General features: G+C 33.5%; 1 protein-coding gene across 4 annotated transcripts in view; it reads left to right on the top strand.

Moving 5' to 3' along the window:
• ADAMTS12 (ADAM metallopeptidase with thrombospondin type 1 motif 12) overlaps nt 1-18,443 on the top strand; it is a 510,414-nt gene that overhangs the window by 289,443 nt on the left and 202,528 nt on the right. For all 4 annotated transcript variants that reach the window (XM_074279497.1, XM_074279496.1, XM_074279499.1 and 1 more), the window contains one exon: nt 2,033-2,116. In XM_074279497.1, coding sequence (XP_074135598.1) covers nt 2,033-2,116 — 84 coding nt within the window. The remainder of the gene's footprint in view (nt 1-2,032; nt 2,117-18,443) is intronic.

The following is an 18,443-nucleotide window of genomic DNA, read 5'->3' as shown; positions in this document are numbered from 1 at the left end:
TCAAAATATCAAGACAAAAATGTTTGCAAATTTACTTTTAAAAAATATGTTTTCTCTAGTTTCTGAGTTTCATTGACATAAAAAATGAGAAAGCAATTTGTTTCAAAAGATTGGTCATTTCATTGATGTGATTACTTTTTGCTTTGAAACATATTGCAAGAAATATATCCATATCTTAGACAGCAATTTTCTGCTACCTTATCATCATCTGAAATTGGCCCTGGTTCTCAGATGCAATGCAGAGTCCAAGTTCTGATAGATCCTATCAAGATGGAAAAGCTTCTACTGAGAATCTAATCTGAGGATCTAGCTGTATGTCTCCCTATCATCAAAGGACCACTTTAATTGAACATGGAAACTAAAGTTCTACAAGTCACCCCTCACCTTCACTTTTTAATGCCAAATATGTAACTTGGAATTAGGGTTACTGAAAAGATTAGAACGTTTGACTTCTAAAAACAAACAAAAAACTTTCACAGCCCAAATCCAGCTAAAACATTTAATTTTCTACAAGCAAATCAAAAGATTGATCATGGGTTGGTTTAATATAAAGAAAAAAAAATTCTTGGCAATTTGATTTCCCCCAAGTGGCAGTGACTGTCTTAGTATGTAATAGGTTTTCTTCAAACAAAAGCTAGATGTCCACTTCTCAGAGATATTATAACAGGAATTCTTATACAAGTATAGGTTGGATCAAATAACTCATCTCTAAGATTGCTTCCCAAAGACTGAAATTCTATGATAATCTTTCAAATCTTTGATTCCTAAAATGAAAAAAAGTAAAAAGATAGAAGAAAATGGGAGGCACATATCAGACATTTCAACCTAAGAAGTTTACATTAAAAATGAGGGAAGATTCATCTAAGAAAGCATCATCTTTGTTCACCTGTTTGACAGAAAGTAATTAAAAATTAAAAATTTCAAACTCTGGCTTTTTTTTTTTTGGTAGAAATAATGCCAGTGCACATCCTGGAGGGGCACGAACTATTTAAATTTAAAATAATCTTGCCTCTGTGAGTTCAGGAAATAACACGATACTTTAATGTTCTCACCAGTTCTTTTGGCAATTATTAAAGCCCAGTTCTTTTGGCTATTATATGAGGCTAGGCTATTATGAACTCAAGGAAAAATGCTCTGAATTCATAAACTGGAGATAGGATGTAATGGTTAGACTCATTCTGCTGTTTTACTCTATCTTACATATCTCTCAATAGGGAAGTTCTATTCTAGAAAATCACCTTCCCATTCCCTCCCAACCTTCCATCCTCCTACACTCTCACACTACCCAGTGAAAATGCTGGTTTCAACTTGACAGTCCCCAATCTGGCTTACCATTCTTTCTTATGACCTGAATCTTGCAAATTATGGCAAAAAACTGTTCCTTTGAGTTCTAAATCTACAGTCTTATTAAGAGTCTACTATAAAAAGTCTACTATGTTCAAGGCCATATGCAAAGCCATGAAGACTATAGAATATATAAAAGACATTAGAAAACTCAACTTATTTTTGCCATTTGCTTCTTAGAAAACATCTATTTGTACCCAAAAGTGGTTCTTTACAAATACACCAGTTAACAAAGGAGTAAGAACTTATTTCAAGACCTGCATACACATCCTCTGGGGGGGTCTGGCAGGTGTGGATGGCAGGCATGTCTCTAAGAAAGGCAAGATTTTAAATTAAGCAGAACATCAGATCAGCCAGGGCTTTAACTTTCAAGTGGTTATCGGTGACAGGGAGAATTAAGTTATGGAAGAAGGACTAGAATAGAAATATCTTATAGCTGTTCCTGGGTCTGCCATCCTTCGCTAAGTAAGGTTGGGCTTTAGATAAGTACTTTATCCCATAGGGTGGAATATGCCGTTATCATGGGTCACTCTTTCTTATGAATACCTTACCATCCAGTTCTCTAACAATGTGAAAAAGGGTAAGCCAGTTCCAAGGTACACATTACCAAAATTGGTTTGCATATTTTCCTTTCAAAAGTTAATTGTTGGACTTGGGCTACAATTAATTTTTTCCCTCTGGTTTGTAGGTCACTGGATTATTCCATAATCCAAGTATTGGCAATGCTATTCATATTGTAGTGGTCCGGCTTATTCTACTAGAAGAAGAAGAGGTAAGAGTATTTTTAATTATCTCTTACTTTGGACTGATGAGGAAGATTAATGACTGAGAAAGTCTAATAGGATGGAATGTAATAGGATGAAATGTGGAAATTAGGTAATAGAATAGGCCTAAGATGTAGCAGGAGAGTGTTCAGGTGGCAATTGGAGAAGAAAAATAAACAAAAAACTAACAATACAGAACTACCTATCCCAGGAAAATTAGTGGTATATTATATAATTACATATCATAATCACATTGATATGTAATTATACATTATGTTATTATGTTATAGTTGCATTATAATATGTAACTATACATCATATCATGTAATTGTATATTGTGATATAATATTAGAGGATCATGAATACACTCCATTTTACAGATGAAGAAACCAAAGATCAGGAATATTTAAGTGATTTGAGTTTGTCACAGTTAAGTGACAGAGCCAGGATCCAAACTCAGGTCTTATGCCTCCAAATTCAAGGTTCTTTGCAATGATTCATTGCCTCTCTATATGTCCAAGCACTACACTATGGTAGAGGATAAATGACTTGCCCAGAATCACACAGCCAGTAAGTGTATGAGAATATATTTGAATTCAAATCTGCCAGTCTCCAGGCCCAGCACCCTATCAATTGTCCAACCAGCTGTCTCCAAATGAACAGTGAATCAAATTTCACAAGATTTAATGGATAAAGTGGGAGAAATTTGATGGAGATAAATGTGAAGTTCTGTATCTTGGTGGACAACTAAACAACAGCTAATGAGAAAAATATAAGAGAGATTAGCTGGATTTCAGTGTCAATATCAATTAATTTTAAAAAGCAACTCTTTCTGGATTTTGAATTATTGAGGGCAGCATAATCTAATGCAGAACTGTCAAACAAGTGCCCTGAAAGGAATCTCTCAAGTATGCCTGAACCAGATTAAAATATAATTGGGAAATATTTAACAAAACAAGTAAGAATATGATAAAACATAGATAATGTTACTTTGTGGGGTTTTCTAAGTTAATATATGACCTAAAAGGGTGTTTCTTTTTGAGTTTGACATCTATCAGCTCTATGATCCTGGGCTAATCACCTAACCTCTCAGTGCCACTATACATTGCAGAATAGGTGCCAGTCTCTACTGGGAGATGAAATTTATTTAACAGGATGTTCCTTGTGCCACTGAAATCAATCATTCAACATGCATTTATTAAGTGACTGCTGTGACCATGTAAGACTGCCCCTCCAAAACCCAACAATCCAAAAAAGCAATCTAAACAAAAAAGGCATTGAGTCCATAAATAGGGAGTTTAGAGTCATCCTTTTCTGACCAAGTAGGACAATATGTACAGGGTTTCATGCACTTTTAGTCATGAAAGATCATTCATTCATGAAGATCATTTGTTCAAAAATATACTTATTTTTTAAATTAATTAATTAATTTTATTTTTACAAAAATTTTATGCATAGGTAATTTTCCAGCATTAACAATTGCAAAACCTTTTGTTTCAACTTTTCCCCTCCTTCCCCCCACCCCTTCCCCAAGATGGCAGGTTGACCAATACATGTTAAATATGTTAAAGTATAAATTAAATACAATATATGTATACATGTCCAAACAGTTATTTGCTGTACAAAAAGAATCAGACTTTGAAACAGTGTACAATTAGCCTGTGAAGGAAATAAAAAATGTAGGCAGACAAAAATAGAGGGATTGGGAATTCTATGTATTGGTTCATAATCATCTCCCAGCGTTCTTTCGCTGGGTGTAGCTGGTTCAGTTCATTACTGCTCTATTAGAACTGATTTGGTTCATCTCATTGTTGAAAATGGCCACATCCATCAGAATTGATCATCATATAGTGTTGTTGTTGAAGTACATAATGATCTCCTGGTCCTGCTCATTTCACTCAGCATCAGCTCATGTAAGTCTCTCCAGGCCTTTCTGAAATCATCCTGTTGGTCATTTCTTACAAACAATAATATTCCATAATTCAATATATACTTATTAAACACTTCTAGTGTGTTAGACATTGTTCAAGTTACTGAGGGATATACAAATATTTAAGACAGAATTGATTGACCTTCATGAATCCCTTTGGAAATCTAGAAGAAGCCTATGGGCTTCTTATCAAGATGTTTCCAAATGTATAACATAACAGAGGATAACAAAAGAAACTAATAATACTGAAATACAGTTATCAATACTAAAATGATAATATTAATATTATAATGGATGAAAATAATAAGAATATGGCTCAGGTTAAAAATCTTTGCTTTTAATTTTCCTTCTTATCACTGGTCTTGCTTAGAAATCTATCACAGGTAGTTCTCCTGGAATTTATAATCTCCTGGGAGAGTATTTTTTTTTTTAAAGCTCAGCATCTACACCATTTTCCTAATCTTACACTAAAAGCTAGTCAGGTCTGCTTTCTCCAGAGATAGTAATTCCCCATCAGCAAATCACACATTAAGATTAGCAGCCACTATTGTATTTTATCTACTACTAGAATAAACATTAGCAGAGAAATTGCAAGAAAGGGAAGGGGAACCAGGTTGTATCCTGCTGCCAAAAGAAGTAAGACTTTTCTGTGCTAACACCTGCTCATTGATAAGTGAAGCAAAAAGTCCAGCATGGTGTTGATGGAAATCTTTTCCCTAGTTTAGAGACATGACAAGAAAGATTTGTCTTAAAGGCAGCAGGGAACAATATCACCTGAACTGTACAACTAGAATTAATGAGTGTAGGTTATTCATTATTGACCCAACACAGCAATATTATTAATTAGAATGACTTCCAGTGTGCTGGCAATAGATGACTCTTTCAGGATCATTGAAGGGGAAGGACAAATTCAATATTAAGTACTTCATTCTTCAACACTCAACATATCCATGAGATGGAGGGGACCTGACTTTTAATCTCTGAGCTATGATTTTCTCCTTTTTTCTAGCATCTTTCTCCCAGAACTCTGAAAAATTTCAGAAACATGCATATAGGCCAGTGGAATCTTGAGGAAAAATTCTGAATCTCTAAAATTACCCTAATTTAGGGTCATATTCTGATGCAGGGTTGTAGTACCTTCCCAGTCTTAGATTTTTCTTTCCTCCCTTCTCCTATACTCTACAATTCAGCTACAATGACATCCCTTGTAATGCTCTATCTTCCACCTCTGTGACATTGTACTTGCTATCACTAATACGTGAATTTTTTTTCTCTTCTCATCTTAAAATCCTTCCTTGAAGACTCAGGTCAAATATCACTTTCTGAAGGTCCCATCCAGTCCTTTCAACTACTAGAGTCTTCTTTAAAATTATCTTCCATTTACTTTGTAAGTACCTATTTATTATATATTATTTCCTTCATATATAATAAGCTTCTTAAGAACAGGGCCTATTTTTGGCCTTTTTGCACCCCCAGATCTTAGCACAATGCTTGCCACTTAGTAAGGACCTAATAAATCCTTTTTGACTAATTCATTTTGCAACTTCCCATAAGACAATGAACAATTCACTTAGCCTATCTGGGACTCATTTTTCTCATCTGCAAAGTGATGGAATTTTACTAGATCTTTAAGATCCTGTAAGCCATTTTGAACTTTCTTTTTCTTTAGTTAGAAGTATAAGAGAGCAATATGGAAAGGATAATTAGACCATGGAATCTAGAGCTAGAAGAAACCTTAGAGATAATCTAGTTCATTTTTCAGGACATGAAAACTGAGACCCAGAAAGGCCATGTCAACTGTATCAGAAGTAGCCACTAATCTGTGGGTAGCCAGAGCCAAACAACAGAGTAGACTAGAGACAGGAGAATAGGGACACAAATAGAAGTTTAATTTCAGAGTCAGAAAAATGACCTTCGCAAGTGGAAGTTCCCTTTTTAAGAAGGAGAGCTTAACATGATGAACCAAAGGCAGGTCTTACATATCACAAGTGAGTTGGATTATGACAATCGCTTTTAGGTCTTGAGTTACTGTTTCCATGGGCCCTGTAGGAATAGTATTGTCTCAAATCTTGAGGGTTGTGTCACCCTGCAGGGCATAAAACCAGAGTTCTGTAACAGGAACAGAAATGCAGTACCTATCATGACCAGGAGCAAGGATTATGAATATGAGATTGATGCCCCTGGGATTTAGGGGGAGCGTGAACCCTAAATCCCTTAGTGAACACTTGCTGCTGGTACAAATAATATTCTTTACTAGTCAGTGATATTATCCAGAGGGCAAAGGATTATGCCAAGATTAGGACACAGCCTGCTTGCTGGGCCCTAGTTCTGGGAAACAGGATGTCTCCAAAATATTTTTGACAGCCAAGTGATAAATTCATATAGGTAATAAATGGCCAAACTAAGATTTGAACTCAAATATTCTGAACTCCAAATCCAGTGTTTTTTCTGCTTCTCCCATGGGAGGAAAACAAGTTCCCAAACCCACTTTTATGGTTATTCTGTTCTTTGTAATATTCTGGGGCAACATATCCAGAAGAATGTGAAAAAAACTAATCTATTGCTAGACATGAGATTGTACCTCAAAATCAGAACTAGTTTTAGAAATAAAGTTATTTGGTAGTTAGAAAGCTAGAAAAAGGGAAACCCCTTCCCTTAGTCTTTGTGAGGTTATATGATGTAGAGTTCAGACAGGGGTGTAAGGACATTTGCCTGATTGGTCTCATGTAGGTAGTAGGAAGTCTCCAAAAGAAGGACAATGTAAGATGTATATCTAATTTGGGGAACCCAAAACAAACTTTGGGTATACCTTGAACAAGACCTGAATAGACCCCACAAAAATCACTGGGTGGGATCTAACTATTTCTTACAATCCTACCCCCTCCTTGGATCCTTTCTGAGCTAATGATTAGATAATTAGAATTGATGATTGTGGAAACTTTGTCTCAGGGCCTGGCATTGGGCAGCTTGTTCAGTCTGTTTGTAAGAGATAGTTCAGCTCTTTGAGCAAAAGATCACCTCCACAGTAGTTGGTCCTTTGAAAGAGGAGTCAGAAATATTCACTACCATTGATTTTTCTACTTAGCTACAGTGCCATCTGATAGGGGAGGGAATCATCATTTTTTATAAGAATTCACATCTGAAAATTGCCTGGTTCCTCTCTAATACAGGTTTCCTCCCTCTCCCATCCTCCCCCAGACTTTTAAGAAGAGAAATGTATGTTCGGTCAATCTGGGTAGCAAGTTAAATGTTATTATAATTCATTCCAAAATAAATCAATCAATATTTTTGTTTTGGAAAGAGGTTGCAGAGGAAAATAGTGATTTATAATAAGACATGTATTCCCTTTGGATAATTTCCTCTAGTTCCTTGGAACTGTGTATTCAAAAGGTTTGTGATTTCCTTGAAGCTAAACACTTTTCCTGTAAAGGTCACACATCCAATATTCTGTTATCATTCCTAACAGCCTAGGAAGGGAGTGTGGGGGATAGCTATTGAATTGGTTTGAGAAAATGAAGTGTGAAAAAATAAATGAAGAGTCAAAAGGGAAATGTATTTTTATTTTCTAAGGAAATAGAAAAGTGTTAGTATTGAAGAGGGCTGTTCCAACAAGCTCAGATAACAAGATAATCTACTTTGTGATATATATATAGATATATCACATTGTATATATATTGATATATATATATATACAAAATATATATATATATTTTATCTAGCTCACCTTAAGAATCTTATCTAGTCATCATAATTCCCAGGATGAGAGAAAATATATCTTGGGCTGTAATGCCAGAGAAACTGAGGCAAGATAGAGATTAGAGAGTTTTTAATATTTTATTTGAGAGAAAGAGTTTGTACCGGGGGCAAAACAGGATCCATTTTGCTCCCAGAGCTGAATAAGTCTCAAGAGTATCCAGAAATGAGTGAAGAATTCCAGGGATTTTTATAGGCTCCAGCAATCAGGGGAACAAAGCAAGGTGGGGTTAGAGCTCTGGTGAGCAGGAATTTCCAGGAAGGAACCATAATTCAGTTCTGACAGATTGGGGGTAAAGATCATAAATCCTGATAACTTGGGAGACTAGGAGCCAGGATGTCTGATTCAGAAGTCCCGCCATCTGCATTTTATGGTTCTATGGAATGCTAGTCATCTGGGCTAGTTATCTCTGTCCTAATTTATATCAGTTGTAATGTCAGAAAGGGAGGTTACCATTGAGACAGAACAATTCTGGGAAACTGAAGTAGAACAATTCAGAGAAATTGAAGTAGAGCAATTCAGGGAAACTGAGGCAGAACAATTCAGGGAAACTGTAGAATAACAGGGCTAGGAAAAAAAAAACTGTCTTCATTGCAACTCTTTAAGATTAATTTGGTTGAGAGTGTGAAAAACTCTTCTACTAAAGAGGTCATCACCAGGGGAAGTTACTCAGTGGAAAAGATTAAGGAAGTCACCTTCTCAGAGTGTGACCAACACTAGGAAAATAGGGAGTCATTGGAGAAAATATTTGGCAATTAATATTTTAACTATTTTATAAGGTACCAGGCTTAGTTGTTTCTGCCCACCTTCTGAAGGAATATGGGTGCTGTTACTACTCTAGAAATGCTGGCTTTTTTTATAGCTCGGTTTACTTTTACAGACACATCAGGATCTAGCATGATTTATTGCTGGAGTCTAGGTCCTGTAGTGAATTAATGGTGTGAATTTACCAGGGCCAGGCAGAGAGACTCTCAAATATGAATTCTTCAAAGTTTATTGATTAGAGAGACAAATATATATTCCTCCAATGCTTATAGACTTATACAAAATCTAACAAGCATAGTCTACTGAGATGTAAATGTTTAAGCTCTAATCTTGGTTACTTAGACAGAGATGTAAATAGTTGAGATATACATGAGAGTAAACTTATCATATCAATATCCTCAAGTACCTTTTTCCCAAATGCCTTTAGTCTCCATTGTGGGCTGTTTTTCCTGTCCTAAAATCAAAGGTAAACCTTTGATCCATTGCATAGTAGTTTTACATTTTGCTTCAGTTGTTAGATTTCTAATCCTTATTATTAACAAGTATGTCTCTGCTATTTCATAAGAAGAGGAAGGCTGGTAAGCCAAGTTACTGTAAGATTCAAGACCTGGAATAGATTCTTACCTCTTGGCCCTCTATAATTTATGAAAGTTTTTTTGAATCATATGTATATTAATGATAGTATTATTTGTATGGAAATTGTTAATTGCCTATTCCAAGCTGAATTGATCAATATATTCAAGAAAGAGGAATGAATTCCTGTTATCTGTATATGACACCTTTACATATGCTTTTAAAAATTCACATTTCAATGTAGTGGAGAGTGGGAAGGAGGAAAGCAATAAATCTAGAGCTCAAAGTGTTTTTTTTTTTTTAAAAGGTTAAAATTGTTTTAACATGTAACTGGGGAAAAATAAAATCCTAAAAACAAAACAAAATAAAACAAAACCCCCCACAGAAAAACAGTACAAGGTAGTCATGTCCTATTGAGACTTCTAGTAATTCATAAGAAAGAAGTCAGAAACCTAGATGAAGCCACAAAATGCTCATTTGGCATACAACATCTCCAAAAGAAAAATTATCTAAATGTGAAAGGTTAGCATTTGTTCAAGAATAACTCAGTTAGTTATATTTGTGACTTTAGTTTTCTGAAAAAAATGTGGAATAGTCCACAGAACAGGGATTAATTAGGTTCCTAATAGCTACTTTTTCTCCCTTGTAGTGTCCAAAATAATATGATAATAATAATTAACCTTTATATATCACAGTTAGATTTCCAAAGCACTTCATATAAGTACTTTGTACTTGATCCTCAAAACTATTAGATATATGTTATTATTATTGCTATTTTACAGATAAGGAAATTGAGGCACAAAGAGGTTGACTTGCCCAGAGTCATGCAGCTAATAAATGTCTGAGGCTAGATTTGAACTCAGATGTTCCTGTTTCTAGGACCATTATTCTATAGATTGTAGCTTCTCGGTGTAGATATTCTCAACATTGTTCAGCCAGAAGGATCTCTGTCTAAGATCACTTTGTTTCTGGATTAATATCATTTTGTCCTTTTACCTTTCATCCATTGTGACATTAGGTTATTTGAAATTCATGGGATTGTCATTAAAAAAATCTTTTGAGGGCTCTATCATAGGCATTTCCTCCTCTCAAGTACTATTCATTCAACAAATATTCATTTTTGCAATCACTATTTTCAAAGTACTCTACTACATCTGGGAAGATAGAGAATTAAAAGAAATAGTCCCTGGCTTCAAAGAATAGATCATTGGAATACAAAATGTAAGTACCATATATTAGACTATAGAAGCAGGGAGGATAGATCACTTTTAATGGAAAGAATCAGAAAAGGTTCAGGGGAAGAATCTAACATTTGAGCTGGCTCTTGAAGGATGGATACCATTTCTTTATGTAGAGCAGTCAGTGGAAGGATGATATTTTAGCTATAGGAAATGGCATAAGCAAAGGCATGGAAATGGATAAGTATAACATGTCTTTAGAAAACAATTGTCCCAATTTTCTTAAAGCCTTAGTACTTGAAGGGCAGCTACATGGTTCAGTGAACAGATTGGACCTAAAGGAAAGAAAACTCATCTTCCTGACTTTAAATCTGGCCTCAGATACTTAGTAGCTTTGTAATAATTCATATTTCTATTCTATTTTACAATTTATAAATTTTTATTTTATTACAATAATCCTATGAGCAGTTAACATAAATAGCATTATTTTTATTTTATAAATTAGGACATAGAGACTAGAAGAATAGAAGTGAATATTTATTGTCTCAAAGTTGGTAAGTGACAAAGCCAGAATTCATGTATATATCTCTTCTGGATATAGTTTTGACCTAAATTTAAATCTGGCCTGTAATACTAAATGCATGATCCTGGGAAAGTCATTTAACCTCTGGTTCTCTAGGTTTCATCATGATTAATTTAAAATTAAATTAAAATTAATTTAAAATTTTAAAATGGAAAAACTTTCTTTCTACAACTTTCTTCTCTGTTTTCAAACAAATATAATAAGTCAGTGGATTTTCCACTGGGAACATTTCAAGTACTTTGGCTTTGCTAGAGTTCTTTCCCACTGAGCCATTACTAAAATACTAAGGAAGTCCCCAAATATAGCAATTACATGCTACCTTGTAATTCTTAAAAGCAATTCAATTCTATTAAAAATTTTTCATACTTTCTGTTCCTTTAAAATAAGTATTATTTTAAATATTTAAATACTATTAAAATTTAATATAAAATGAAAAAATAAATTGAAATTTGACTCTTAAAATGCCTTTAAAACAATATAATTGTGGGCTTCTGGGAGCCAAGATGATGGAATAAGTAGTTAATCACCACAACTCTTCCATATTTAGCTCCAAACAACCATAAAGTACCACTTCAAAACAAATTCTGAAACAGTAGAACCGACAAAAAGATGGAGTAAAACAATCTTTGAATCCAAGAAACTTGAAATATCAGCAGGAAAGGCTTGTCTCACTTGGTAAAAAGGGAGTGCTAAGATAGGAAGCATTCCAGCAAGCCAGCAGCAAGTCCTACTTCAGGAAACTGAAGATCCTGAGCCCTGAGTCTGGAGTGATGGAGCAGGCAAATGCCAATAGGACCTACCACATGTATCAGCATATTCAGGAGAACAGGCAAATTCCAGCTCTGAGAACCTCTTATGATTCTGCATATTCCTGGGAAAACTGACTGGGAACAGAAAGAATATATCTTTTCTCCACTGCCCATGGTACTTATACAAAAGCTGACAACCTAATAGGACATTAAAATCTCACAATCAATTGTAAAAGACAGACTTATTATATGTATTTCAGATCACAATACAATATGAAAATTATGTTCAAATAAGTGCACCGGAATGATATATTAAAAATTAATTGGAAACTAAATAATTTAATTTTAAAGAATAAGTGTGATTAGATACAAAGGACAAAAGATTAGATACAAAGGACAAAAAAGGGTACATCTATAGCAATCTAATCTTTGACAAACCCAAAGATTCCAACATTAGGGATAAAAATTCATTATTCGGAAAAAACTGTTGGGAAAACTGGAAATTAGTATGGCAGAAATTAGATATGGATCCACACTTAACACCATATACCAAGATAAGATCAAAATGGGTCCATGATTTAGGCATAAAGAGGGAGATAATAAATAGATTAGAGGAACAGAGGATAATCTACCTCTCAGACTTGTGGAGGAGGAAGGAATTTATGACCAGAGGAGAACTAGAGATCATTATTGATCACAAAATAGAAGATTTTGATTACATCAAACTAAAAAGTTTCTGTACAAATAATACTAATGCAAACAAGATTAGAAGGGAAGTAACAAATTGGGAAAATATTTTTAAAAACAAAGGTTCTGACAAAGGTCTCATTTCCAAAATATATAGAGAACTGACCATAATTTATAAGAAACCGAACCATTCTCCTATTGATAAATGGTCAAAGGATATGAACAGACAATTCTCAGAGGAAGAAATTGAAACTATATCCACTCACATGAAAGAGTGTTCCAAATCACTACTGATCAGAGAAATGCAAATTAAGACCACTCTGAGATACCACTACACACCTGTCAGATTGGCTAAGATGACAGGAACAAATAATGATAAATGTTGGAGGGGATGTGGGGAAATTGGGACACTAATACATTGCTGGTGGAGTTGTGAAAGAATCCAGCCATTCTGGAGAGCAATCTGGAATTATGCCCAAAAAGTTATCAAACTGTGCATACCCTTTGACCCAGCAGCGCTACTACTGGGATTATATCCCAAAGAAATACTAAAGAGCGGAAAGAGACATATATGTGCCAAAATGTTTGTGGCAGCTCTTTTTGTTGTAGCTAGAAACTGGAAGATGAATGGATGTCCATCAGTTGGAGAATGGTTGGGTAAATTGTGGTATATGAAGGTTATGGAATATTATTGCTCGGTAAGAAATGACCAGCAGGAGGAATATAGAGAGGCCTGTAGAGACTTAAATCAACTGATGCTGAGTGAAATGAGCAGAACCAGAAGATCACTGTACACTTCAACAACAATACTGTATGAGGATGTATTCTGATGGAAGTGGAAATCTTCAATATAAAGAAGATCCAACTCACTTCCAGTTGATCAATGATGGACAGAGGTAGCTACACCCAGAGAAGAAACACTGGGAGGGGAATGAAAATTGTTAGCACTAATATCTGTCTGCCCAGGTTGCATGTACCTTCGGATTCTAATGTTTATTGTGCAACAAGAAAATGATATTCGCACACATGTATTGTACCTAGATTATATTGTAACACATGTAAAATGTATGGTATTGCCTGTCGTCGGGGGGAGGGAATAGAGGGAGGGGGGGTAATTTGGAAAAAATGAATACAAGGGATAATATTATAAAATATATATATATATATATATATATATATATATATATATATATATATATATAATAAAAAAAAAATGAATCCCAAAAAAAAAAAAAAAAAAAGAATAAGTGTGTCAAAGAACAAATCATAGAAACAGCCAAAAAATTCATTAAAGAGAGTGACAGCAATGAGTCAATGCATCAAAATCTATAGGATACATCCAAAGCAGTACTTAGGGAAAATTTCCTTGCTATAAATTCTTATATCAACAAGAGAGAAAAAGAACAGATTAATGATTTGTGCATGCAACTAAATAAATTAGAAAAAGAACAAATTAAAAATCCCCAATTGAGCACCAAATTGGAAATCCTAAAAATCAAAGGGAAGATTGAAATAAGATTGAAAGTAAAAACAAAACAAAACAAACTATTAAATTAATAAATAAATCTAGGAACTGGTTTTATGAAAAAATATAAATGAGCCATTGGTTAATTTGATTAAAAATAAAGAAGGAAACTAAATATTTAGCATCAAAAATTAAAATGGTGAAATCGCTAATGATGAAGAAATTAAAGCAATTATTAGGAAATATTTTGCCCAATTATATATTAATAAATATGAGATTTTAGTGAAATCAATGAATATTTGTGAAAATATAATTTATCTAGATTAATAAATTAGAAAATATAATGCCTAAGTAATCCCACTAAAAAGAAATTGAACAAGCCATTAATGAACTCCATAGGAAAAATCCCCAAGGCCAGATAGGTTCATGAGTAAGTTCTACCAAACATTTAAAGAATAATTAATTCCAATACTATATAAATTATTTGAAAAAAATAGGCAAAGAAGGTGTTTTATTAAAATCCTTTTTTGACACAAATATGGTGCTAATAACTAAGATTTGGAAAAGCTAAAATAGAGGAAGAAAATTGGAGACCAATTGCCCTAATGAATATTGATGCAAAATTTTTGAATGGAATACTAGCAAGATGATTATAGCAACATATCAAAAAGATTATACACTATGACAAGATGGGATTTATACTAGAAATGCAGGATTGGTTCAATATTAGAAGACTATAAACATAATTTAGTATATTAATAACAAAACTGATATAAATCATGTAATTATTTAAGATGATGAAAAAGTTTTTGACAAAGTACAGTGCCCATTCCTATTAAAAATACTAGAGAGCATAAGAATAAAGGGAACATTCAGATGATAAACAGAATCTATCAAAAATCATCAGCAGGCATTATCTGTAATGGATATAACCTAGAAGCCTTCCCAATAAGATCAAGAGTGAAGCAATGATGCCTATTATTACCACTGCTATTCAATACAATGTTAAAAATGTTAAATATAAGAATAAGAGAAGAAAAAGAAATCAAAGGAATTAAAATAGGTGATGAACTATCACTACTTGCAGATGATATGATGAATCAAGAGAATCAAGTAAAAAAAACTAGAAATAATTAGCAACTTGAGTAAAATTATAAGATACACATTCATTTATTAAGTGTCATAACAATCTGATTGATACATAATCTGTTCCACTGATTCACCATTCTATTTCTTGACCTGTATCAGATAGTTTTGATGATTACTGCTTTATAATAAAGTTTGAGATCTGGTATCGCTAGGCCATCTTCCTTTGAATTTTTTCCCATTAATTCTCTTGATATTCTTGACCTTTGTTGTTCCAGATTAATTTTGCTATTATTTTTATTTTTTGTAGCTATATCAGATAAGTCAAAGGACTTGCCAAAGGTCACATAACCAGAAAGAACCAGAACTAGAAGAGAAACAGAAAGAGAAACCAGTGTCTAGACTTAGACCAATGTCTTTTATACTAATACTGACATATGAAATACTTTCTCCTTCCACCTCCAGAGTCACGATTATATCATTTTATTTTTCCCTCAACTACTTATGAAGAAAATTTTAGCATTCATTTAAAGATAATAGCTTTTTATTCTCAAAATACATGTAATTTTCAACATTTACCCTTACAAAACCTTGTGTTGCAAAATTTTTCTTTCCCTTCCTTCATCCTCTCCTCTAGACATCAAGTAACCCAATATATGTTAAACTTGTACAATTCTTCTATATATATGCTTCCACAATTATCATGATGCACAAGAAAAATTAGATCAAAAAGAAAAAAAATGAGAAAGAAAACAAAAAAAAACCCAAGCCAACAACAACAAAAAAGATGAAAATACTATATTATGATCCATATTCAGTTCCCACAGTCCTCTTTCTTAATGCAGATGCTTTTCCCATCACAAGTCTATTGGAATTGGCCTGAATTACCATATTGTTGACAAGAGCCACATTTATCAGAGTTGATTGTTGCATAATCTTGCTCTTGCCATGTACAATGTTCTCTTGGTTCTACTCACTTCACTTAGTATCAGTTCATGTAAGTCTCTCTAGGTCTTTCTGAAATCATCCTATTGATCATTTCTTATAGAACAATAATATTCCATAGCAGTCATATACCATAACTTATTCAACAATCCACTCAATTTCCAGTTCCTTGCCACTACAAAAAGGGCAATAACATTCATTTTTACAAAATTTTGAGTTCCAGTTTTTATCTTCCTCCATCACCTCCTTCTTCTAAAAATAACAGGCAATTTGATATAAGTTATACAGGTACTATCATGTAGAACATGTTTCCATATTAATCACATTGTGAAGGAAGAAACAGATCAAAAGGAAAAATCCATGAAAAAGAATAAAGTGAAAAAATATGCTTTGATGTTTATTCAGAGTCTTTCAGTTCTTTATCTGAATATGAATAGCATTTTCCTTCATGAGTCCTTTGTATTTGTTTTGGATCACTATGCTGCTGAGAAGAGCTGATTCATTCATAGTTAATGTTGCTGATATTGTGTATACTATTTTCTTGGTTCTGCTCATTTCACTTACTATCAGTTTGTACAAGTATTTCCAGGTTTTTTTGAAATCTGTCTGTTCATCATTTCATATCATTCATATACCATAGCTTGTTCAGCTATTCCCTGATCAATGGGTATCCCCTCAATTTAGAATATTTTGCCATCATGAAAAGGACTGCTATAAATATTTTTGTGCATATATATCCTTTCCTTTTTTTATGATCGCTTTGGGATACAGACTGAATATGGTATTGGGCAAAAGAAACATGGGATGTTTAGTTAGAAAATCCACCCCAAATATTTATATGGATTATGTGTACCTAACCAATGGTGGAACATTCCAAGCTCATATTGATCTGATCAACCAAAGTTAAAATACACTGTCATTTGCTTCTAATATAGTGATGTTATTTGGTCCTCTTTTAAATTGGAAGACAACTACCACCATTGCCACCATGCTATTGCTAAGTCAGAGGATACACGGTTTTGTTAGCCTTTCGGCAAAGTCCAAAATTGCTCTGCAGCTTATTTTTAATTAGACTTTTTTTTTTTTCAAAAATGTAACTAATATTTATGGCGGTCATTGGTTAGAAATTCCTTTGGGCTAGCCCAGTAAGTTGCCCTTTTCTTTTTTGCATTACTAGAACTCAAGTCTTTTTCTTGCCAGTCATTTTGCTTGCTGCTACCACCTTTTTTCACATTTCCCTGAATGTCTTCTTTCATTTTCTCATCTTATCCTTATCTATATTGTCAAGACATTCCCCCTCTCATAATATAACTTCAGGTTCTTAGACCTTTACTTTCGAGACTGTGCTCCTCTCTAGGGCTGATTGTCTCTAACGGTAGTTTTCTTTCATTCCCATTTTTTCCTATTTTGTTTTCCAGATCTCTAGTTCATGGGAAGCACTGTGTCATATTTAGGTGGAGTGGGACTTACTTTATGAAAGTGTCTCTAGTTAGTATGTTTATGTCCAAATCAAATCAGGATTATAAGAAAATCTACTATATGAAACTTGAGCTTGTCAAATAAATAATTTGCTTTGATGGAAAGTTTAACCATAGAGTTTCTTTAGCTAATGTGTAATTTAAGATACTATGAATGTAATCACAGGTGCTACCTAGTCTGATTCCTTCACTTTACAGATGAACAAACAGGCCCAAAGACTATCCAAAAGCTCACCTGTCTGTCTCTTACATGTCCTACCTAACACCACACAGGTATTAATTATCAAAGTTAGGATTTGAACTGTGAACTTTTGAATTCAGCGTCAATGTTTATCTTATACAACACTGTCTCCATAGATAATGTGATATATATATATATATATATATATATATATATAATATACTATATAGATATATATATAATGTATATAATATATATAATAATATATATTTATATTATATATAATATATTATATAATATTATATATAATATATATAATAATATATATATTATATATATAATATATATATAATGTACTTGTATATATGAGTTGATGGTCCCTCCAGGATTCCTACATAAACTCTCCTAAGATATTAAACTCAAAGATAGATTTTAGAATTTAGAATTGAAACAGGCCTTGATCATGTAGTTGATCCAGTCATTTAACAGTTATCTAGTCAACAAGCTTTCACAAAGCTTACAATGGGTTGGATAATGTGCTAAACACTAGGGATGGAAGGAAAAGAAAAGAAAACCTTGGTCCCTGCCCTTAAAGAGCTCATACTCTACTATGAGAGAATGAGTACAATTATGTACTCTATTTTTCCTCACTTTAATTGCCAGCCCTATATCTTTTGCCTCTGTAGAGGCTAAATTTGCTTCTGTATGCCAGGGAAAAATTCTTCAGGAAAGACATGCTGCCCTGTTCTATTAATTGATTAACTTGATTGGATAGCTAATCTTGATGCCTTCAAACCATCCCCATACATCATCTTCAGAGAGAACAGAGAGCAGTAGGGTAGGGAGAATGACTAGCAGCAGGAAGAACAATATAATATGTTTTTGTCTATGTAAATTATTCCTGATACATAGTTCTTTCCTCCTGCGGAACCATTTATTTTTATTTTATTTTTTTTGGTAT

This window comes from Sminthopsis crassicaudata, chromosome 1, assembly GCF_048593235.1.
Source record: "Sminthopsis crassicaudata isolate SCR6 chromosome 1, ASM4859323v1, whole genome shotgun sequence".
Classification (NCBI taxonomy): Eukaryota; Metazoa; Chordata; class Mammalia; order Dasyuromorphia; family Dasyuridae; genus Sminthopsis; species Sminthopsis crassicaudata.
Note: the sequence above shows the minus strand (reverse complement) of the source record. Positions and strands in the feature narration are given on the sequence as shown.